This window comes from Chondrus crispus, genomic scaffold, assembly GCF_000350225.1.
Source record: "Chondrus crispus Stackhouse genomic scaffold, scaffold_26, whole genome shotgun sequence".
NCBI lineage: Eukaryota > Rhodophyta > Florideophyceae > Gigartinales > Gigartinaceae > Chondrus > Chondrus crispus.
Window position 1 is genome coordinate 398226 of NW_005179159.1, and position 22874 is coordinate 421099.

Here is a 22874-nt window from a genome sequence, read left to right on the forward strand (position 1 = left end):
CAGAGACCCCGCCCGCGCACCCAACTCCCCCGTCTCGCCTACCTCCCCCATCCAGTCTCCGCGGCGTCCTCACCGCGTGGGCGGACATCCGCCGCCGACAGCCCGGCCGGCCCAGCCCACGGAAGTCATCGACCTTGACGCCGACTCGCCGTGTGGGACTCCGCTCCACGCCCCGCCACGCGTCGTCGGCTCCCTGCTCGCGCCGGATGATCCAGAGCTGCGACTGTCCATTCCACGCGTGAAAACCGTGCCAAAGCCGCCGAGCATGGAGGAGGTGCGCGGGTTGGTGTCGAGCCCCGAGGGCTCCGATTTCGATGGCGAGGAGATCGAGGGCGAAGAGCCTATGCTTGAGCTCTGCCCGGAGTTGGAGAGGTCTCTTGCTAGGCTGCCCCTGCAGAACATAGGGGTGCACGTGCCGCAGTTTTTGCGACTCACTCCGCCGGCGCCGAACGACCTCGCCTTCGTGCGAGCGCTGGAAAGTCTCCTTGAGGCCGAGAAGAATAGGAGGGCGCAGGATGCGTTCGCCGTCACCAATCCACCACGTTCTATTCTTGTCGTCGCGGCCAACAACCGCCGCGCCATGGTCTTGCATGAACTGCTCACGGAGAATTCTAGCATGTCTGTTGCCACTCACGGTATTGAGAGAAAAAGGAAGTATCCCCGGGATCGCTCTCGAGATAGCCGGGCGCTTGATTCCGTCTTTCAGCTTAAAGACGTCATTATTACACTCCCTTGCCCTGCACATTTGGACGCGGAGCTCAACTATCTGTACCTGCAGAGGGTTGCGCTTTTGGTCTTTGACGTTGCCTTTGGCGCAGACGTCGGTGATATGCCTGTGTTTTCGCAACCGGGACACCCGTGTGCTCTTCTCATGCGTGACTTCTACCGTGCCTTGCCCATGAATCAACGACCTCGAGTGCTCACGATCACGGATCGCGATCTCTTGCCCGACGAAGTACCCCCGATTGAGCACAATTTCTTCTGTCGCTTCCTCTCATCCAACCCAAAAGAGGAAGCAGAATGGCCCAGTTGCTACGGTAAGGGCTCCAGGACAGAGGATTTGTGTATGATAGATGTTGAGTATCTGTTTTACTCGGTTGAGTCGTCTTCTGGGTGTGTGAATACAGTCGCGAATGGAGGTCGGCGAAAGCCTCCTTCAAAAGGAAAACGGGAAAGAGCAAAGCTATCAGAGTTGGATTTTTTGCTCGAACAGGTCGGCCCGCTTGGAGTTGCCCTTTATCAGAGAAGATGGAAGCAGCGTTATGCCGGTAAGCTCGCCGGGATTCCAACTACGAGAGAATCTGTAAATTCTGCTTTTCCGCTCTCCTCTCATATATCGTTAGTAGGTTTATCCGAGAAAGTTCTTCATCTTCTAAACGAGCTGCAACGGGCATACGCAGCGTCCACAGAGGACAGTCAGCTTCGAGCAATCATTCACGCAGGACGACCCGCCATTACCTGCGCTCTCGGGGAAGTTATACGAGCAACTCCGGTCTTCCATGCACTTAAAGTGCGCGTAGTTCTTGGTTGCGAGGAAGCCAAATCGTTTGAAACGTATTCAACGGATGATGATGGGCAGAAAACGACATGGCAAGGGGAAGAAACTGATGACGAAGCAGTCTCTAATTTTGCCGGGGGTGAAGGACACGTATTAGTTGTGGCCAGAACGTATTGTACTCGAGGGCAGAGGAATAGACCTCTCCCTCCTTGTCCTTTTGTCTTAAGATTTGATGATTCACTTCCTGACCCGTCCATGGATGGCAGCGGCGGAAGATGCCGGGTTGTGCAATTCAAAGAACGCAGCAAGAAGAGTCAAGGAGATGGAGAGAAACAAGAGAAAGCAGAGTCCCTGGGTCGTCCTAGAGTTGTTGCAGAAAAAGTGACTGCCAAGTCAATTGAAATTGGAATTTCGAAGGAGGCAGGACTGCCAGGAATGGTGGATGATAGCTTGACGGACAAGGTGCTTTCTTTGACTTCATCTGATTCAGATTCGGACATGGATACCTCACCGAAATGCGAACCAGAAGAGATGGAAAAAATAAATTTGATGGCCAAACTGGCAAAAGCGCCATCGGATGAAGAAGATGAGGGTAGCAGCGCCCACGTCTATTATTCTCGCCCACCTCTGGCGTTGCTGGGACCAAGCAAGAGTCACCAAAAGTGTTTTTTGTACAGGGTGCTTGTTTTGGAGACAGTCCCGGGAGTGCAGGGATTACCTGCTGGTGCAAAAGTGCGAAAGCTTGGGGTTGAGGATTTTATTTTAGTCTTGAGTGAAGAGCTAGACGATCGTGATCGGACAATTTTTTTGCCAGGGACATCATCTCACGCTGGAAACACTACTGGATATGCTGCGTGCATGAAGCTCGACTACCAAGGTCAGGTCTCCTTATCAGATGATCAAATCAATGAAGGTCGGCAATACACATCAGCAATATTTTCACTTTCTTCACCATCATCAAAAAAAAACGGTGTCTATTGGGATGGCATTCGTGGTATGCAACTAACATCCCACCAATTATCCACTGAAGAGATGGAGGGGACTGACCCTTCATATCTTCGTCGATACTTAGTTCTGCCGGCAATCCAAGAGGCGGATACGGGGCTTCAAAGTCCCCGCGAAGGGGAGGTATCTAAAGGAGGAGACATATCCGATGATGCAACGTGCAATATGAGAGAGTTGGTGAGGAAATATTTTCCTCCGGCTTCAAAACCGCTTGAAATGAAATGGCCAGAATTTGCATGTCAGATAGACTGGGACTCAGTTCGCGATCTTCTTTCTTCTGTTAATGTCAAGAAGGAATCTGAAGGAATACTGGGTAGCAATGCACTTCAGCCGGAGCAATTTGGGAAGTTAGAGGGACGGCTCATAAAGTCGAGCTTTCCAGGTGAAAATGTGATCTTGTCTGGGCGGCTTCATTATGGTTTCTGTCCCCTATCAAAACACATACGATCGAAGAAGTTCAAATTGAATGATGATGGCACCCTTGTCCCCCATCCAGATCTGTCCAGTTTGGTTCTTACGGTGGCTTCTGAAGAAACGTTAACACAACAAGCAAAGGCATCGGGTGTCGTTGGAACGGGGGATGGCTCGGATAATCCAAGCCCAGATGAATCTTCACCTAGAGTGAACGGACGAGGAATTCTAGGTTGCCTGGAGAAAACAAGGCATCCTACTGGAATTGATGTTGGGCTTGTAAAATGGAACGAAACTGTGAATTGTCTAATAGGCAGCCCCAGGACTGTCGGGCGAAAACGAAAACATGAAGAATGTTCCCCTTCTTTGTTTGATGCTGATCGAAACGTCCGTAAGCAAAGAAAAACTTGGGTTGGCAAAATTCGTTGTTCCTACGAGAAATACTACAAGAATCATTCTGTCGAAGAGATCAAGTTTCTGGATCAACCTCTGCTTGTTGCATCAAGACCGTCAACATGCAGCTATGACCAATTTCTGGGGGCGATCCGTGATAACTCTGTCATCTCTGTGTGCAGTGAGCTAACCAAGAAGGGTGCGAATAGACGAGTGTTAATACCAGAGCTGTGTCACCTGTACCCGGTTTCAACCGGTGCCCTATTTTTACCGGCCGCACTATTTCGTCTTGAGAAGCATCTTTCAGTGTGCGAGCTGGGACGACTTTTTGATGAGAGAGTCGGAATCCCTGGAGATCTCGATGAATTGGTACAGTGTGTGACTGCAGACCATGTAAACAAGTCAAAGAATTACGAACGACTAGAGTTTCTTGGGGATGCCGTGTTAAAGGTGTCCTGCACGAAGCGTCTGTTTGCCCGCAGGCCTCATGATTCAGAGGGACAGATGCACAATGCCCGTGCCTTTCGGGTCTCCAATGAGAGGTTGCATCGCTTGGGTCATCGCTTTGGGTTGCATCATTATTTAAACTTTCAAGAGGATACAATTGAAGAGTGGCTTCCACCCGGTAGTGATGTGAGGGGGAAAGCACAAAAAGTGACTGTCAAGGCACTTGCAGACGTTGTCGAAGCGCTTTGCGGGGCATACTTTTTGTTTGGGGTGAAAGCTGCCCCCAGAGAGGACGTTCCCGAGGACGTTCCCAGTGACGAGAATAAAATGGCACTCGCGCGAGAGCCTACAGGGATATCTGCTGGTACAAATCTGTTCGGATGTTATTCGGGTAGCAATGTCAGCTCTGAGTCCTCGTCAGGGGATGAAGGGATGGATAGCGTTGATGATGATTCCACATCAGATATGGAAGATGAAGGAGCACGACATGGAGGCAGTGGTAGAAATAGCCCTCCTGACTACCGTGATGACCAAAGTACCAGGCCTGTCACAGGAATAGAACTCGAAAGCGGATACAAAGCAGGATACAAACTGCTGGAGGTGTGCAAAATCTTTGAAGATGAAGAGCCGACACACAACGAACTATTGCTTTCGGCGATTCATGCAATGCACCCGAAAGGGTCAAAGCCTCCAATGTCTACATCTTTGGAGGCATATCCGGAAGACTGGAGGATAACAAGCCCCAAGAAGCCATGGGAAGAACAATTTGGACCACTGGAGAAAAAGTTGAAGTACAAGTTTAAGCATCGTCCGCTACTCCTTTGCGCCTTAACTCACCACACGTACTTGACATCCAGTGGAAGAAACACATCTGAACAGCAAACCTTCCAGCGTCTAGAATTCTTTGGGGATGCCATAGCGGATCTGTGCGTTATTGTGTACCTCTACAATAGATACCCAGAACTTGGACCCGGAGAACTGACAACATTGAAAGGAAACGTGGTCAGCAACGAAGCTTTCGCGAGAATTACGGTGCGCATGGGAATGCACAAATATTTGTACCATGGGTCAACTCACCTCACTGCAGAAATTGCAAGCTTTACCAAAGCCATAAAGGCAGAGCGAGAGGCAGGTATTGGACCGGTTGGCGGGTTGAAGAAGTCTCTCAGTGAAATAGCGGCACCAAAGGTACTGGGAGATATTTTCGAGTCTGTACTGGGAGCAATCTATGTGGATTCTGGTTTGCAAGAAGCATGGCGGGTGTGCATGGATGTCCTGAGTGACTCGTTGCGTATTAACGCGGACCCGCGACGTGACGATCGACACCCGAGTCAGGAATTATTGGAATTGGTAACGCGAGTATGGAAACTGAGTCCGACGCCACCGCGATACGACCTTGAACCACCGCCGGTAGGCATGCGAGGGAAGAAATGCATGGCTGTGTACATTCTAGGGGAGAAGATCGCAACAGGGTTTGGGACGACGGTGAAACGAGCAAAGCTCAAGGCTGCGATGGCGGCATTGACACTACTTAAGGACGAGGACGCCAACTCTGCCGGCGCGGGGATACTTGAACGATTGAAAGAAGAAACCATCAAACGACAGGTAGAAGAAAGAAACTCGTACCGCTGACAGAGGAGGGCAAGTTAGCTTTGCTTAAAATTAGATGCTTTAATCAGATCTGATCGGGGTTTGTAAACGGGAGCAACGGGAGCACGAGCAAGGCAACGACAATGAAGATGGCAGAAGCGACAATGATGGTAGTCTTCGAAATTTGAGGTCCGGTATCCGTCTTCTCCTCTGGCTCGACGGCCCAAACGTTGCTCTTCCCATCGACGTCGCGATACACACCGAGCATGGAGCGCTCGGATGGGGTGTCATCTGCGGCGGCCTCCGCGCGCAGGGTGTCGAGAATTTCTGTGGCGGACGTGGTCGGGTCGGGCTCCGAGCCCTCGGCCTGTTCTCCCGCAGGCGGCTGCGGTGGCTCTGGGTCCGTCGCCTGCATGCGCAGCATGCGCGCGCGCGAGCGCAGCGGGAGCGCTGGGAGGCTGCGCCCGCTGAACGAAGACGGCATTAGGCACGAGCAGGACAGGCGCGAGGGGGTGGTGAACAGGCGCGGGGACGGCGACGCGGCGAAGGCGGCGGTGGTGTAGTCCATGGTTGGCCGCGGGGAACGGGGGGGGGGGGGGGGGGGACGTTGAGGAGGGGAGGACGGCAGGGGACGGCAGTGGGGAGGAGGAAGGGTTGTGGCAGAGCTCAAGAAGATTTAGTGTGCTCGCAATTTTAAGGAGGTGTGAGGTGGAGAGCGTGTGCCGCTTGGAGCGGGAAGCGGCGCCTTTGGCGGTTGGGAGGAGGTGTCGTGTGGCGAGGATCCGAGGAGCGGTGAGCAGAGTCACAGCGAAGAGCCGGTCGGGCGATCTCCCTCTGATCATATTTCGCGAACCGGTGCGCCCTCCGTGGACGGCAGTGGCAACGGTCCTGCTGTAGTTGGAGCGAACAATGTAATTGAGAAGGGCGCAGAGTAGTTGCTCGATTCGTGGTGGGTACTTGGTGGGAATTGCTTGGTGGGAATTGCTTGGTGGCCTTTTGGCGCGGTTTAGAGTGTCGTGATTGGCGGAAAATTGATTAACAAGGGCAGGCGTACATTGTTGGCGCGATTTACAACTCACGGAAGAGGAAGGTAGATTTTCGGATACTTTCGGGGCACTGAATTGATGCCCCACCGTGATGCCCCACCGTCTTTCCAGACAGTCCCGGCACACCGGACATGCGCACAAAACCTGGCCCACTTCATCCGCACATATAAGTTGCACTCAACCTCCCAATTCCACACCTGCCTCCCCTCCCGTCCTTCCCAGTTCCCGTCTCCCAACCGCCCCGTCTTACTTGCTTCGCGCCATGTCCGCCGTCACTGCCGCCCCGCTTGCCTTCTTTCTCTCGAAGACCCCTCTGGACGTCTCCGTCCAGAAGCACCTGCGCAATGTCTACTCCACGCTCTTCCTCGGCGTGCTCCTGGCCACGGCCGGCGCCGTCCTCGACCTGTACCTCACCCTCCCCCTAGGCCGTATCGCCTCCTTCCTCGTCTTCCCCACCTTCATCTATTTCACTTCCTTCTCCACCCGCTACTCCAAATCCCGCGCGCTCGCCTTCTACCTCTTCGCCTTTCTGGACGGGCTCGCCGCGGGGCCGCTGCTCAACTACGCTGTCAACGTTGACCCCGCCATCTCCGTCCTCGCCTTCGTCGCCGCCGTCGTCGTCTTTGCAGGCTTTTCTATCTCCGCCCTCTTTGCTCGCCGCGGATACTACCTCGCGCTCGGCGCGTTTTTGTGGGCGGGCGTCTGGGGTCTGCTTCTGCTGCACTTTGTCAACATGTTCACCGCCAAGTACGTCGGGTTCGGACCCATGATTTATGGCGGCCTCATACTCTTGTGCGCTTTCGTCCTGTACGATACGCAGGTCATCGTGGAGAAGGCCAACAGAGGGGATAGGGATTGCCATGGACATGCCATGGACTTGCTCATTGACTTTGTCGGAATCGTCAAGAGGTTGATTGTCATCTTTGTCAGGAATCAGGAGAGGAAGAACGAGAAGAAGCGCCGAAGGAATTGAGGCCGTTTCGCATTTGTCGTATCGGTCATGTCCCCTGTCTTCACGCTTGCCCTATACCCTCGCTTCATGTAAAGTACTTTGCAGATTTGACTAGTACAGTTATCGGGTTTTCGCGCGTCTCACTCATGCCTCTTGTTTTGTGTAGCGTCTGTCAACCGCCTCAATAAGGGAGTAATTTTTTTATAGTGCTCTTGTCATGTCGTCAAGCCCGGTACAATTGCGGGCATTATGAAAGGTGCGTACGTAACTAACAGAATCTGCTATTCGGTGTGGAACGTTAGCATTTACTGTTTTGATGCACAGTTTGTATTCGGAGTGTCGTACATCTCATAATAGCTCCGGTGCTGCATAAATCATCAACTTCGCCAACCTAGCTTTTCATTGATCGTGTCAGTATTTGCTTTTTAAGCCTGATGTTGCCTCTGCCATTACAGGAAGATACTCATCACTATGCTTAGAACAACTCAGCACCACTGCGAAAAGCACTGCGGAGACAAAGAGCGCCACTAGATGCGCTTCTGGGGGCTTCTGGCTTCGTCAGGACTTATCCATGCGCTCTTGAGAGCAAGCCTTCTCACAATATTTAGGCTCATGACCACTTGGATAGAAGTACTAGAGGCCAATCAGATTCTAGCAACAGGACAAAAGGCTCAATTCTGTGCTCATCCTATAGGCTACAATCGACTTTGAGAAGGAACGTGAGTGTGGCCTTCTTCTCATGCAAGTGTTTAGGAAGCTCTTTCTTCTTTCTTGCTTCAGATTGGCGAAAATGAAAGCATTGTCTCCAGGATTTTCTAGTGTATGTAGCATTGGCTCAAAACCCATCAAACTCGAGTCTGTTTTCTCTGACGCATGATCAAACGTCTTCGTAGAAGATGTGCGGCATTGTAAAGGGTTGCTTGAAGTTGACAGTACTAGCATAACTCCTCGGGTCCCAATGATCTACTTTTCCGTACGTTACCTCTTAAATTCTAGTTTTTCGTTGTAGTAGCAGAGCCAACTTCGAAGAAGCAATAGACAATTTGTATTACAAGTTTTACTTGGTTCCCATCCAGAGCCGCACCTCGCGGCCAGAGTGAAGCTTGGCTCCTCACTTATGCCGTATTTCGTGCACAGAGTGAGTCTCTTGTTGAGGTCACAATTCTATCGTTTTGGAGAATTGCAGTCATATAACCTTTCTGGCTCTACGCGAAATACCCTTGGTTGGAGAGCAGTTATTCCTCTCCATCGCATGAAAAACTACGCCGAAGGGGAGAGCGGTGTGGTTTGTGAGGTTTCGCGGTATTGTCAGGTAATCATCGCTCTTCTACACTTGAGTGTAATTGAGTTCAATCCCTCGCGCACGCGTTCATATGCTAGCGTTAAAGCTTCTCCGCAGCGACCCAGAAGCGCTCTGTACCAACAGTGAAGTGAGGAGCAAATTGAGTCTGCCGCACCGTCGGCGGTGGGAACGGTTCTGTATAACCTACATGAAATTCAAATCGCCCAACGTGCCAATTCACGGCGCAGACGGCTCATTGCGAGCTTCTCTGACACTTAACTAGATGGCGCACGCAGATTTGTAGTGCAAAGCGCCGTTGCGGATTGAAGGCGCACTAGGGAAGACACTGCAAACCTGAAGGAGCGTCTTCGACGGAACAGTCTACGAAATCCAAAATAGTAATTTTTCGTGCGAGGCACAGAAGGGCTGTCGAAATCTTTTCAGGAACTTACCAGGTGCTATGCAATAGTCGTCAGCTTTGGAGACAAGATCGCACGCGAACACAATCAAGTTACCATCAGTGCACACATTACAATGAATGTCGCCATAGTTTGTCATCACAAAAGATTTCGACTGCCCACTAACTATCACTACGTGACAGAAACTAGAGCGCTCGCTGCAGTGCTGCAAGACTACAACGGCGTCGCATCGTGAGAGCGGCACGCACGGCTGGACGGACGCACAGGAAGCCGTTCGAGCGACACTGCACGAACAGTTTCTGGTGCGTACGCTTCGCGATGCTGCTGACTCCCGTGCTCTGCCAAGAAGCTGTTGTGGCAGCTGCGATGGAGACAGGCCTTTAAGTACCACCGTGATGGACGGCGGCGGCGACTTTGCCTGTGCATGAAGTGGTGCGAAATCACGTGTTGGCAGCTTGAATAGATCAGGCAGAAAATGCAGTTGGGATCAGATCCGGAAGCCTTTCTTCCACAAGGAGATCTGGTCATTGACGTCTACAGAAATCAAAAATATGTGGTATTTTAGCGCAATGCGATATTATTGGGAAGGACAGCGTACGCATGTTGTTTTTCAGATTGACCCATTGGGACAATCCGAACACACACTGATCAATGTGTGTTCTTCTCAACATACGTTGATACTTTCCAAATTACGCTGCTGTTGACAGCAGCATAATTTGGAAAGTATCACCTGCGGAGATTCGCTTTAAAAAATTGGAACATGAGTGGAGATGCTCTTATGCTCGCGCAGTGCAGCCGTCGATGGAGCATGTGCCTCGGCATAAGCAGTTCTGGCAAGCCCAGACAGTGCGCAACATGAAGGTAGACTGAGCCGAGGGCACCAATGTTCAAAAGTCTGCACTGAATGACGCTGAGCGAGCGCTTGCAGTTTTCATGGTAACGAGTAGATATTAGTCTCGTACGAGTGCTATTCACAAAGAAAGCATGAATCGAAACGGGGGTTCCGCAGTCGATTGACAATCATTAGTGGTCGACAAAGCCTGTTCTCATTCCCTGAGTCTATGGCATTGTCATTTACATCCCATAATTCCGCAACAAGTACTGTACCTAGGACTATCTGAACACAAGGAAGCCGCTAAGTCTCCTGCAGCACGGCTGGCACGTATGGAAATTGCGCGTAGGCTCTCGATTCCACCTGATCTTGTTGTAACCCATCAATTCTCTGCTCTGACGGACCCGGACTTGCAGCTCCCTCACCAGTCTTTGACACTTCGACAGTCACATCAACCAACGCAGGCGTGTCGAAGGCCTTGATGATGAGCGTCGCCACATCGTCCCTCGAAACGTTTCCCAAGAGGGTATCACCCTGTTCGAACAACAGCGAGTCCATCCCCACAGCCTCTTCTTCTGTCAGCGCGCATGGGCGCAGAATCGTGTATGGCACTCCCGAATTCCGGATAGCATCCTCCCCTGCAAATTTCCAGTTCAGAATCCTCCCGAGCTGATCGTTCATCTGGGCGGCGGGTGGCAGCTGTTCAGGCGTAAACTCCGACTTCCTCAGGACGCGCGTCACGGCCGCAGTGCTGATATGCACAATCTTGGGGCGTATAACGCCGTCTCCGCTTTGTTTGTATGCCGAGACCGACTCAATCTGCAACTGGAACGGCCCTGCCGAAAAGTTGGGATTGAGCTCGCCGTCATACTCAAACTTACTCAGCATGACCTGGAACGCGTACACCTTCTTCGGGTCAAGAGGCTTCCCATCTGGCAGTGTCTTCGCCCTGAATACGGCTCGAAATTGGTCAAACGGTATATCAACATCCATCCACTCGCCACTCTTGGTCGGAAACGTGAAGCAATGCGCAATACCATCCCACTTATCCTCACACCTTACGATAAACTTATAACTCTTCCCATCGCCTTTCACACGCAGCCTGAACCCATCGTACTGGCTAACATCCAACGGCTGGGCGAAGTCCGTCGTGCGAGCCGACGAAAACCCACCCGAATTGTCTGTCGATACAAAACCCGAGAACACCAAGCAGCCATTCTGCGTGCGCACACTCCCCTTGCTCACGCCTCCCATCACGACATCATCCAAGGCCCCCCACTGCTTGCGCACGATCTCGTCATCCGAAAACGTCAGCACGGGTATTTGCCCCGCGCCCTCCTTAAAGTACTTCTTCGCCGCCTCGACGAGATTGCCAATGCCCACAAACTCGACGTTTTCCGGCGTGTCGTCTAGAATGGACGGCGGGTAGAACTTGACGCCCTGAAAGTACTTGCTCCTATCCGGGTCGTCTGCCGGACCCACATTGACGCCGGTACAGGACGCGACGGCGACGACGTTGTCAAAGAACTCCGGGCGGATGTTGAACAAGTCCGATACGACGACCTGCAACTTGCCGCTCTTGCGTTCCTGCTCGGCGTCGACGCCGACCTTTGCCAGAGCCTCGACAAGCTTCGCTTCCGTGCGGACGAGCGCGCGGACGACGATGCCCTTCTTGCGCAGGAGGTCGCGGACGACGCGGCGGCCGGTGCCGCCGTTGGCGCCCGTGACGAGGACGACCGAATCGCCCGGCGTGGCGGACACGCGAGCGGATCGGACGCGCTCGGCAGGGTCGGTCGGGGGGCCGTGGAGAAAGCGGCCAAGAGGCGAATAGAACAACAGGGTTTGAACAAAGCGCGAGAATGGCCAAGGTGAACGGCCGGAGGACATTACGGGGCGACGCGGGGAGACAGCGCGGGCCCGCGTGGAGCGCACTGGTAAGGGGGGAGGTGTGAGGAAGGCGGGGGTCATGGTGCAAGGTGGGTGTGTGTTTGGGGGCCGGACGTGTCAGACGGGGGTAGGGTGGAGGTGCCCTGAAGAGACTCTGAAGAGGCACCGAGGAAGGTGGCGGGGCGGTGGGGTGGTTGCGGTGGGCATGGGGGTAAGCAAATACGGTTCGAGGAGGGTGGCGGGTGGCGAGGTGCGCAGTTCAGGATCAGAATGATTGGTGTGAGATGCAAAATTTGCATACGGCAACTGGGGGATTCTATTTTTCGTGAGCCTGTCGTTGCGCGCCCTGCGGTCGTTGCGAGTATAATCTCGGAGGTCGCCTCCGAGCATTGGCCTTTTCCAATTGTTGAACTCATTTCTTACATCTTGCTTACTCGACAGCCGTATGCGCAACTTGCGTACCTTCCTACTCTGGTCGCTTCGAAACAAAAAAAAAATGTCAAAGACCTGCACAACAGTTGCAGATTTCTATCCACTATGTTCCCTTACGTAAATTCCATTGGATCAACATGAAACAAACCATGCCCATCCTCGCAACCTCAGTCTTTGTGCAGCGCTTCGTTACCCGACATCACCGTCGTGCTAGAAGACGCACTACTCAAGCCCGAAAGGCCCGATGTCGTCGGCACAGACGCCTCCGGTGCCGTTGCCTGTTCCAACATCGTCTTAGCCTGCTCGAGCAATGGATTCAGCGTGGCGCGCACGGCGGGCCCGAGCAGCGTCGGCGCATCCAGCGTGTAGCCCATGTACAGAACGGGAAGGATGATGACCGTCAGCAGCAATAATACTGGGTTTCGAAGCACGATCATGATCTCGTTCCACCCCAGAATCACCAGCAGCCCGAACAGCCACAAAGGAACTTTCGTCGTCACCTTGGCTGCCTCCTGTGCGCGCTTGGCCTCCATGAAAACGGCCCCGGCTTGTCGCTTCAGCTGTTCTCGCAGATCGGCTTTTAAATGCTCGGCCAGAATCACAGGCTCTGCGACACTGTCATCGATCGACCGCGAACTTGTCCGGAGCGTAGTCAGGGAGCCTGTTAATTTCACCTCACCGAGCAGATCGATTAGTTCCTCGCCTTTCTCGCGTGCCGCCACGAACAGTGCCTCGATGTCCTCCGTCGGTCCGAAGTGTCGCGGAACCCCGCGCTCGTCAAACCGAAACTCGTCATCAAATCGCTTGGTCATTCGTAGCAGAAAATTGCTCGGCGTGCCGACGGCGTCCTTGATGTCGGTCAATGCCTTCTCGTAACACATCGGTTTGATGTCGTCCTGTACAGCATCCTCTGTTCTCTCTGCGGTAAATCCAAGACCGGTTTCGCCGTATACCTTCCGCGCCTCTTTCTCCGTTACTTCCCACGCAGTATTCCCTACTTCGGAGGCTCTATCCCATACATCTGTTGACGCGAGCTCCAGTACCGTGTTCAAAGGAGGCTTGAAGGCGTCCTGGAACGTCTTGAGGCAGGACGTTCGTGCGGTTGACACGACGTCCGCCGTTGCTCGCTCCATCTCCGTATCTAATGTAGCACATAACCGTCTTCTCACGCCCGAAGACGTCGCGATAGCAAACGACAAGGGGTGGGCTCCGCTGATCTTGTCAGCACTCGCGCTTAACGAATCCGTCGCAGAAAGCTCATCAAATTTCTTCAATGCTTCGTCCAGTGCCCCTTTAGACACTGCACCCCAATTCTTCCACGGCTTCGAGGCCGTCGGCGTGGAGGCTACAGGCGAGGCAGACACCTGCGATCGGAAACTGCTGACAGCCAAATCGGACGCGAGGGCCACTTGGGCATCGAAAAGAGCCTTGCAATCCCCTCCAATTTTCGCCCTCATATCCGACCCCTTCACCTCTGCCACTGTCGCCGAGTACCGGAATGCCGAAGCCTCGTAGGATTCCACGGCGGTGTCGCTTGCAGCGAGAAGCGTCGGGAACAACTCAGCAACGACGTCGGCAGGGCTACCGTCAGAGGGCAGCAACTTAGCCTTCATCGGTGCCAGAGTCTCGTCCACCTGTAGCGTGGCCTCTTTCGCAATTTGCTCGCACCTTACATGCGCAAGCATTTCCTTTTGGGACGGAATGTCCAGCTCTCGATTGGCGCGAATTGTCTCCCAGACTCCCTCTGCATATGCCGCAAAGCCATCAGCAGCCACTCCGCGGCTGTATTCCTCCAAGAAGACTTCATTTTCATGGAACCTTCTCCGCAGCTCCGCGCCCTTTGACTGGAACATGTCAGCCATGAGGACTTTGTGCGGGAGGGCGAAAAAGTCAATGTCAAAATAGTTAGTGATCGGGGTATCCCTGGCGGCGTCCGGCTTAGAAATCGTGTTCCATATATTGTCGACGTCCGTTCTCAGAGTATTGCATAGGGTCTCGAACGGCGACGACACATGGTCTCGAAGAACAAACAGTAGCCTTGTTTTGTGCATACGGGGCTTTCCCCCTTCGGAAATCCTATCCTTGTGCTCGGCGCCCTCCGGTGGGACCGCTGCCGCTCCCCCGAAGAAGAGCTGCAAATCAAGCTCCATGACGGTCTTCAGCAGGGACATATTCGCGGCGTTGTACCTTCCCACATCCTGAGCCCAGACGTTGACGATGAGGACTTCTGCGAGGGCGAGGGCGAAGAGGGCGCTCTTGCGCTCGTAATTGGCGGCCTCCTCGCCGCGCTCGCGGCTGTCCGTGCCTTCCAAGTCCATGACGATGATGCCCGCGTCGGCGTCGCGGCCGAGCCAGACGCCTTGCGTGACCTGGTAGCGGCCGCTGCTCTCATCCATGGTACGGAACTTGGTGCCGAAGAGAAGGTTGAGGAGGGTGGACTTGCCAGAGGATTGCGGCCCCATGATGGCGGCTACGTGGTAATCGAAGCCCAGCGGGGTGATGCGGGTCTCGTTGAGGAAGGATTGCAGCTCGTGGTTGAAGTCCTCCTCGTAGTTGACAACTTGCACCATGTCAGTCGAGATGGGGGACTGGGATGGCATGATGCCATTCTCGGCAGAGGAGGCGGTGGTCGTGGTCATGACGTAGGAAGGGGATGGGGATGACGAGGAGGGAGGGTCGGTGTTGTGGGTCAGAGTGTGGAAGGGGAAGGGCGCCGGGACGGAGGGGTGTTACAGTGTGGCGCTGAAAGAAGCCGCCTGGCGGAGGGAGGGGTAGGGGTTGGGAAGTTGGGGAGTATGTCAGAATGACTCCGCGACAGAGAAATGGAGAGATTGGCTGAATGGTGTTCCTCTCGCAGGATGGGAGTATGACGGTTGCGGACAATGTGTCAAGTGCAGTGGAACGGACAACAGGACTGGAAGAGGCTCTTCCAGTTCTTCCGAAAAGCTGTGCGGCCGGACGAGGATGATGACTTGACGAAGAGATGGGATGACTTGCATGCTTTGCGTCATCCAATAGATGAAAACCTGCGCTGATACTGTAATTTCAAAAAGAATTAAACATTTCAGCCATGATCATACACAAAAATAAATGCAGCGGTGTGCACGTGTGCACGTGTTCGTCGTGTACACATCTCGAGGTAGAATGAAATCTTTCGGCCCGTTTTGCGTCGTGTGCTGCATTTCGGATCAATGACACGAGTATCGCAGGCGGGCATCCCCTACTCGCCGACATCATCCCCATTTCACCGATGCCCTGGAGATCCGCAGCACCACTGGAGTAGGCACTGGAGTGACTGTCTTTCTCTGCCGCCTTTAACGGAACGACCGACGTGGAAGATATCGGTGCCATCCTTTTAAAACCACAAACTTCTGCCAACATTTGCAAACAACTTTGCCAATACAAGCACAGCCCCACTACCTTGAATTCATCAACCGACAACCGCCCCGTCGACACCCAACAAGACCACTATCATGATGGACCTAGCCACGCTTGCGGAAGCAATCACCAAAACCCTCTCTCCCGACCCTACCCAACGTACGGCTGCGGAGAAGTACCTAGGCGAGAACGCCAAAGTCCCCGGCTTCTCCATGGCCCTTCTGCAGCTAATCGCGTTGGAAACGGCCCCCCCGCACGTGCGCCAAGCGACTGCCGTGTACATGAAGAACCACGCTATCAATGTCTACTCCGCGGATTGGAAGGATGCCCCTCCAGATGACCGCAACGCCATCAAGTCGGCCATCGTCAAGATCATGCTGGCCGTCCCAGTCTCCGTCCGCAGGCAGCTCAGTGAAGTCCTTGCCATCGTCGCGGAGCACGAGTACCCGCAAACATGGCCCGACCTCGTCCCGGAGCTTGGCGCGAAGCTCACCACCATCATTCAGGCGGCCGCCAGCATGCCGCCTGGGCAAGACGTCGTTGCTAATGTCGATTGGCTCTCGCTTGAGGGCGTGCTCGAGACGCTCTACGTCATTTTCGAAAGATATCCGGAACGCACGAGGACCGATGAGCTGTACACTGAGATCAATACGTCTTTGAGATGTACGCAGCAACAGGTTCAGGCACTTTTAGTCCTCATGAATAATTTTATCGAGGCCGATATTGTTAACAAGAACCAGAAATCTGTGTATAGCGTATTTGGCAATTTGGAGTTGCTTTGCAAGGTGTTTTATTGTTTGTCATGGCAGCAGTTGCCAGAGTACTTCGAAGACCACATGCAAAGTATAATGACCGAGCTCTTGAAGATTTTGAAGTTTGAAAGCGCAAAAATTGATGCTTACTCGGATGACGAAGCGAGCTGTATTGATAAGGTCCATGCGGGTGTCCTTGAAATTACAAATCATTTCGCAGTGCACTACGACGAGGAATTCAGGCCCTACTTGCAAGAGTTTTTGAATGTTGCATGGGCTCTACTTGTGAAGCGAAGCAATGCTCCGAAGTATGACGGCGTCGTGACTTCTGGCATCAAGTTTCTCACGGCTGTTTCCCGAAGTCCTGACTACAAACTCTTCCAGGACCAGGCAATTCTTGGACAGATTTGCACGAGTATCGTCGTGCCAAACATTGAACTACGGGAGGAGGATGAGGAATTGTTCGAAGACAATCCCGTGGAATACGTGCGGCGGGATATGGAAGGCTCCGACACAGAAACCAGGAGACGCGGTGCTGTGGAGCTTGTCAAGGGCTTGTGCAAGCATTTTGAGCCGCAGGTGACAGAAATCTTTACGTCTTTCGTCAAGGAAATGTTGGCTCCGCAGTCAGACTGGCGAAAGAAAGACACTGCCCTTTACGTTGTCACGGCTTTGGGATGGAAGCGTGGGACGGCGGCAGGCGGGGCTACCGAAACGTCTTCACTGATTGATGTGGTTGACTTCTTTGCAAAATTTGTCAACCCGGAGCTGGAAAAATGTGGCCAGAACCCCTTAGCTTTGCAAACGCCCATCTTTGCCGCTGATCTCATCAAATTTGTTATTTCGTTCCGGAATCAGATTCCGAAAGCTGATTGCGGGAATGTTATCCTCATTTGTGTGAAACTGCTCTCCGCGAAAGAGCCTGTGGTGCGGACTTATGCTGCTGCGTGCATCGAACGAATTTTGACGACACGCGACACGGTTCTGCAGTCTAATGGGAATATTGCCGGCCATACTGCCCTAACTGCAAGTGCCCAGAGAATGACAAAAGAGGATCTGGCACCGCTTCTACCGTCACTGCTACCGGCTATCATCAATTCTTTACGTAACAATACGATAGCGAATGAGTACATGATGCGTCTCGTTCTGAGACTCTCATCTGTGGCTCGAGAGGCTATGGCCCCATTCTTAGACACCCTGTTCTCAACGTTGGTGGAGATTGTGGCTGCTGTCACTGCGAATCCATCGAATCCGCTTTTCAACCATTACCTGTTTGAGGCCATTGCAGCCCTGGTCCGATTTAATGGCAACGAGAACACCGTCGTCAAGTTTGAAGCCGCCTTGATTTCGCCGTTGAGTAAGATTCTGCAAGACGACGTCACCGAGTTTGGACCTTATGTGTTCCAGGTGATGGCACAGCTGATGTCGTTGCACAAAGGGGCGCTACCGGCGACCTACGCAGGATTCATGGCTCCTATGTTAACCCCGTCGATGTGGGATAGACGAGGTTATGTGCCAGGGATGGTGCAATACATCGATGTTTTCATTCGAAAGAACAGTGTCGCAGTTGTATCTGCGAACCAAATACAACCGATCTTGGGGGTATTCCAAAAGTTGCTCGCCTCCAAATCCACTGACCACTTGGGCTTGCAAATACTGGACTCGGTGTTCTTGACATTTGACGCTAAGACCATTAATTCCTACTTGGTTACCATTGTCCGGGTTCTGCTGGAGCGAGTGCAAAGGGCCAAAACCGCGAAACTATGCCAGAAATTGATATGCTCACTTTCTATCTTCGTGCTTCGATACGGCGTGCGAGTAGTGAAGGTAACGTTTGATAGCTTGCAAGAAAACATGCTGGCAATGTTCATCCGCCAAGTTTGGATTCCAGAAGTCATTGCCATTCGGAAGCCAGTGCAGCGTCGCCTCTGTTCTGTTGCTTTGAGCGAGCTGGCTTGCGGTGCCGATGATCTGTGTTTGAATGTCCCGTACTTAGAGTTGTGGCCACAGATGCTGAATACTAATGTGGCGCTCACGGAAGGTATCGTGGTGGATAAAGAGGAGGAGCCAGGGGATAAAGAAGAGGAACAAGCGGTCCATCTCGGTGGTGGAGAGTCGTACGCAGCGTCGCATTCGCAGTTAAAATGGGCTGTGCCTAACATCCCCTCTCTTGGTTCTTTAATCGGTCAGCAGGATCCGAAGAAAATCCTCGCTGACAAGATCAGGGAATTATCTAATCGACACCCAGGCAAATTTGAACCCATCATGCAAGAAAAGGTCGAAAAGCATGCGCGCGAAGCTATCATGGGTTACGTTGGCCAAATTTCTTAACTGTTGAAGGCTCGTTTGATCACAACGAGATTGAAACCTTTTGGGACCTTGAGCATGTGGAGTCGAGTATCAAATCTCCATGCCTCTCGTTCCTGATAGAATGCCTGGTTCTCCGTAGCAATGGTTCGACGAAGGAAGTCTTCACATGCCTCCCGCACCGCAGATTTCACAGGAGATTGAGTTTGACACTTTTCGTTGTCCTTTGTTTCGCACCCAACGACAGGTGACGAAACAGTCGCGAGCTTGCTCCCGAGAGGCAGTCGATGCCATCGTTGAAAACACGTTATCACTGGAGAGCCGGTCATTGCGGGCCATCCGTTATCAAGTCTCGTCTGCTCGTAGATATAGCCAGCATCACGATGATATTCGCTGAACCCATGTCTTTACGCTCATCTATCCACTTGCCTGCTTTTAATGACAAACAACAATCACGAATGTTAACTTAACTCGGCAGAATTTTCCTTTCCCGGCGAGCAATACCCTTTTTGAATATGGATGGAGAAAGTACTGCCGTCCGTACAGAAATAAAATCCACCTGCTTCAGGTCTATTGCGGATCTCGTGAATGAACCGACACTAACACATCGCTCGGTGACCAACCCTCGTGGACATGCCGTTCGTGCATCCTTTGTCGCTCATGACAACGAACTCAACGGTATAGGCTGCTGTAGGGTTTCATTCAGCCAGGCGAAAGGATTTTTCAATCAGCATGGATTATCCAGAGATACTGTACTTCACTTTTCGGAATTTTCTGAAGTACAGTACCACGGGTATCATCCAACAGTGCATCTGTGGCTTTTTCGCATCATCGTAGCACCATCAACAAACAAAAACCACATCATTGCGAGCGCTTAGCGTTCCCGTCCTGACTCGTACTGCACGGAGCCATCGGCATATTCGCCGATCCTGGAAGAAATCAGTGAATCTGTCTCAAACAGAAGCTCGGGCATCGATTACGGAGAGCAATTGTCGCAGCATCACCAAGCATCCTTCCTCCGTTCAACAATGGTAAGAATGGAAAGCGCGATATTACAGTATGCGTCAAGACAATTTGCACAGACTAACCTAGCAAGCGTTTCGTGCGATTCCTTTAGCCGTCGACAACTGGCAGTGTTGTCATCGGCTCCTCGTTTATCCTTTTCAGTCTCCTCGTCTTTGTATACTTCACGGCGTGGACATTTTTGCAGGTAAGTCGCTCCTCATCGAAACTCGTGCGTCCTTCGGTTACACATACTCAATCTATGCGAAATTTGTATTCACTTTTGTGAGACTGACTGAATTCTTGGCCGTATTGCGATCCGGAATCGCTCGAATCTGCGCACACAGCCGTTCCAAGACGACATAACATCGGTGAAAGGGTTGTTTCCACCGCGTCTATGGCTTTTTCTACTTCCAAGTTCAGGAATCCTCGTTCTAGCTGGAGCGCTCTTCACATTTGTGTTCTACCACAAGGGATAACCTCTTTGTGAAGACGCATGTTCATTGAATACTGTTTGACACGGATGCGAGGCTGTATGCAAGAGAATTTCATCAAAGGAAGAAAGTTAAGATATTGGTCTTTATTACTTTAACTTCTACTCGTTACATATTCCTAATTAGTGCCATCTAACTTGGGTCGCGACACAAGCTTATGTCCCACAGCAAGCATCATGCTAAAGAACAGACCTGCGCCGGCCAACCCAGCAGCAGCTACACTACCTTTGATGACCATGCTTTGTGGGACGATGGAGCCCACAACAGCTACAATGAGACAGAGCAAGCACAGATGTGGCAAAAACTTCTCCTTCACTACCAAAGGTTCAGCCTTCGACATGATAGACGAGAGATCCTTCGCAGCAGTGGAGGACTTTGGAATAACAACGACACCAAGCAACAGGTCAATGCCATCCTGCCGCCTTCCGTCAAACATGTTTTGGTAGAAATATCGTTGAACGGCTCTTATCCCGTCTTGTACCATACCCGGTTTTGAGCGCTTCCCCGTCCGTGTGTAGTCGGTCTTCAGCGCACCAGACCCGGCATACACCACTGATAACGCGTCCGCGTTATCAGCCCATGTATTCTTGAAAGCCTTCTCAAAAGCGTCAAACTTGGCGGCTGTGCCAGTTTCTGGATTGCTATCCAGCACGCCCATGACCTGTAGCGCGGCATCCATGATGCGATGTGCAACAACGCTCTGAACGACATTTGTTCGATCGAGACTGTCAATGCAGTTGACGCGAACGACTCCCCGTTGGCGCTTTGTGATGCTGGCAGACGTGCCATCCTTTGTATAAAAGTAGCTGTAGGCGTTGAGGTCCGAGTCGATAATCGGTAAGAGCTCGTGGTCGACCCTCTCATACTTCATGCCCTTGCACTTTTTATGGAAGTCCCATGGCACAAAGTGCAGCTTTGGATTTGCCATCATGTCGACAGCGTTGCTAAGAGCGGAATGGAGAATTGATTCAATGCCCTTGTTTTCGATAAGCGAGATGAGAGTGACCGGGCCATAATGGTCGACAAGGGAATCAAGATGTTTTTCAAAAGCCATCTGCCCCAGGCCGCCCTTCCCTCCAGCATCGACCTCTTTTAGCACCGGGGTTGGCTTGTACTTTATGCATGCCTCCTGCTTCCACAGAAGGGGAATGCTTCCCCGCAACTGAATGTAGCTCGAATATGAATCACCGTGCGACACAATCTGCTCCGTCTCGACAAAATTGCTGCAATTGCCATGCACATCGGCGCCTCTAGCGGTATACCTCAAGCCTGGGCGATCGGGGCTCCTCCTCGAAACCAGGGCCAACTGGACGGCCTTTCCGTTAACCAACCCATTCCTGACATCGACATACCCCAAAATCAAGGGTACTATCCAGCTAATAGCGCCCTGCTCTGCGACTTTCTTCGCCGCGTAGCGGTTCCAAACAAACCTCAAATCGGCCCTTGCAAAGTCCGGGGTGGCCGGGGCGTGCGAATCCCTACTAACCTCTGCCCTCTGCTGCGCGGAGCGGGTGAGATCGATGGCGTGGGAAAAATAGAAGCCGGGGAGCGAGGTGGCGGAGTTGACCATGGCGGCGAGCATGGCCTCCTCGGCGAGCTGCGGCTTGGTGAGGCCGATTTGCTTCTTCAGCATTTTCGGGCCACGCACTGGGATCGCCTTGAGCGTGTCGACGCGCCACACGGGGGCCTCGATGATCGCGCCGGCCGAGGAGCGCTTCGTGATGACGAGCAGGTACGCGTCGTGCAGCGACTCCAGCAGGCCGACCAGGCCGTACACTAGCGTTTCTGTGTCCGGCTCGGCCAGGGCCGCGCACTCCGCCTTCGTGCGCAGCGAGCACGCCAGCGTGTGCCGGTCCAGGTACAGCAGGTGGGTGGGCGAGACGGCGGCCCCCGCAGGCTCGAGCGTGATCCAGCGCGGCGACGTGCGCAGGAAGAGCGTCTCGACCGTCATGGTGGGGCGGCGCGGGCGGGGCAGCGTGCAGGGAAGCGTGCAGGGAGGCTTGCGGGGAAGTGTGCGGCGGAGAGACGGGCGGCGACGGGAGAGGGCGAGATGGGATGAGCGCGTGTGGGAGAGAGGGGCGGGGGGATGGAAGGAGAGGGACGGATGCATCGGGGCTTTTGGGAGAGGGTCGATGACGCGATGCGATTCGATGGTCCGTCAGTGCCAGTCCCTGCTGGACTCGTTTTCATTGCAAAAAATAAAGTCGTGCGATCGGGGTAACGGCACCCGCCTTAATTACTTCCGTTACACGTACACTCCCGCACCCCAAACCAACTATCTTTCCCCCGCAGTAGTTGATCGTAATTGTAAAAGAATCCACGTGCGAAAACTCCATTCGCTGAACCTTGTCCAACCGGCACTCCTTTAACCAAACGCAGCGCCAGCAGTGGTCACTAAGATATCCGCGTAGCCTGCCATCTGAGAATGCTCGCCTTCTCATCGCCGTCACCTCCGCTCTCATCAGATCCGCCCTCTGCACAGCCTCCCTTTCGTTTCATCCAACAAGGCCTATCTTAGATCCTCCACCCCGCTAACACCCCCCCCCCTAATGGCGTACGGTACCTGGTACGCACAAGGCAGCAGGTACTGAATACTGGGACAGGTGTCCGAGGCGTCCCTCTGAGGGGTTAAGACCTAACACCCGCCCCCACCAGTAAACTGGGGCAAGCTCGCCCCAGTCCCCATCGCGCCTATTTACGTCTATTTCGGTTGTCTATCGCGCGCGCTGGCTTCTAACCCGTTACCA

General features: G+C 53.0%; 8 protein-coding genes; 4 read left to right on the plus strand and 4 right to left on the minus strand.

Moving 5' to 3' along the window:
• Positions 1-1066: 1066 nt before the first annotated feature.
• Positions 1067-5386, plus strand: CHC_T00004988001 (hypothetical protein). The gene has a single exon (XM_005716761.1). The coding sequence runs from the start codon at positions 1067-1069 to the stop codon at positions 5384-5386; it is 4320 nt and encodes a 1439-aa protein (XP_005716818.1).
• Positions 5387-5429: 43 nt separating this feature from the next.
• CHC_T00004989001 (hypothetical protein) lies at positions 5430-5912 on the minus strand. The gene has a single exon (XM_005716762.1). The coding sequence runs from the start codon at positions 5910-5912 to the stop codon at positions 5430-5432; it is 483 nt and encodes a 160-aa protein (XP_005716819.1).
• A 569-nt stretch (positions 5913-6481) lies between these two features.
• CHC_T00004990001 (hypothetical protein) lies at positions 6482-7732 on the plus strand. XM_005716763.1 is given in 2 exon segments: positions 6482-7363; positions 7364-7732. The coding sequence occupies 1 exon segment, from the start codon at positions 6482-6484 to the stop codon at positions 7361-7363; it is 882 nt and encodes a 293-aa protein (XP_005716820.1). The 3' UTR covers positions 7364-7732.
• Positions 7733-10056: 2324 nt separating this feature from the next.
• On the minus strand, positions 10057-11843 carry CHC_T00004991001 (hypothetical protein). XM_005716764.1 is given in 2 exon segments: positions 10057-10178; positions 10179-11843. 1 exon segment carries the CDS (start codon positions 11841-11843, stop codon positions 10179-10181), a length of 1665 nt encoding a protein of 554 aa, XP_005716821.1. The 3' UTR covers positions 10057-10178.
• A 189-nt stretch (positions 11844-12032) lies between these two features.
• CHC_T00004992001 (hypothetical protein) lies at positions 12033-12335 on the plus strand. The gene has a single exon (XM_005716765.1). The coding sequence runs from the start codon at positions 12033-12035 to the stop codon at positions 12333-12335; it is 303 nt and encodes a 100-aa protein (XP_005716822.1).
• A 26-nt stretch (positions 12336-12361) lies between these two features.
• CHC_T00004993001 (hypothetical protein) lies at positions 12362-14764 on the minus strand. Its single transcript, XM_005716766.1, has one exon. It carries the CDS (start codon positions 14762-14764, stop codon positions 12362-12364), a length of 2403 nt encoding a protein of 800 aa, XP_005716823.1.
• Positions 14765-15667: 903 nt separating this feature from the next.
• CHC_T00010319001 (Cellular apoptosis susceptibility protein, Chromosome segregation 1-like protein,Exportin) lies at positions 15668-18655 on the plus strand. The gene has a single exon (XM_005716767.1). The coding sequence runs from the start codon at positions 15668-15670 to the stop codon at positions 18653-18655; it is 2988 nt and encodes a 995-aa protein (XP_005716824.1).
• Positions 18656-20184: 1529 nt separating this feature from the next.
• On the minus strand, positions 20185-22078 carry CHC_T00004995001 (hypothetical protein). XM_005716768.1 is given in 2 exon segments: positions 20185-20245; positions 20246-22078. 1 exon segment carries the CDS (start codon positions 22076-22078, stop codon positions 20246-20248), a length of 1833 nt encoding a protein of 610 aa, XP_005716825.1. The 3' UTR covers positions 20185-20245.
• Positions 22079-22874: the final 796 nt, after the last annotated feature.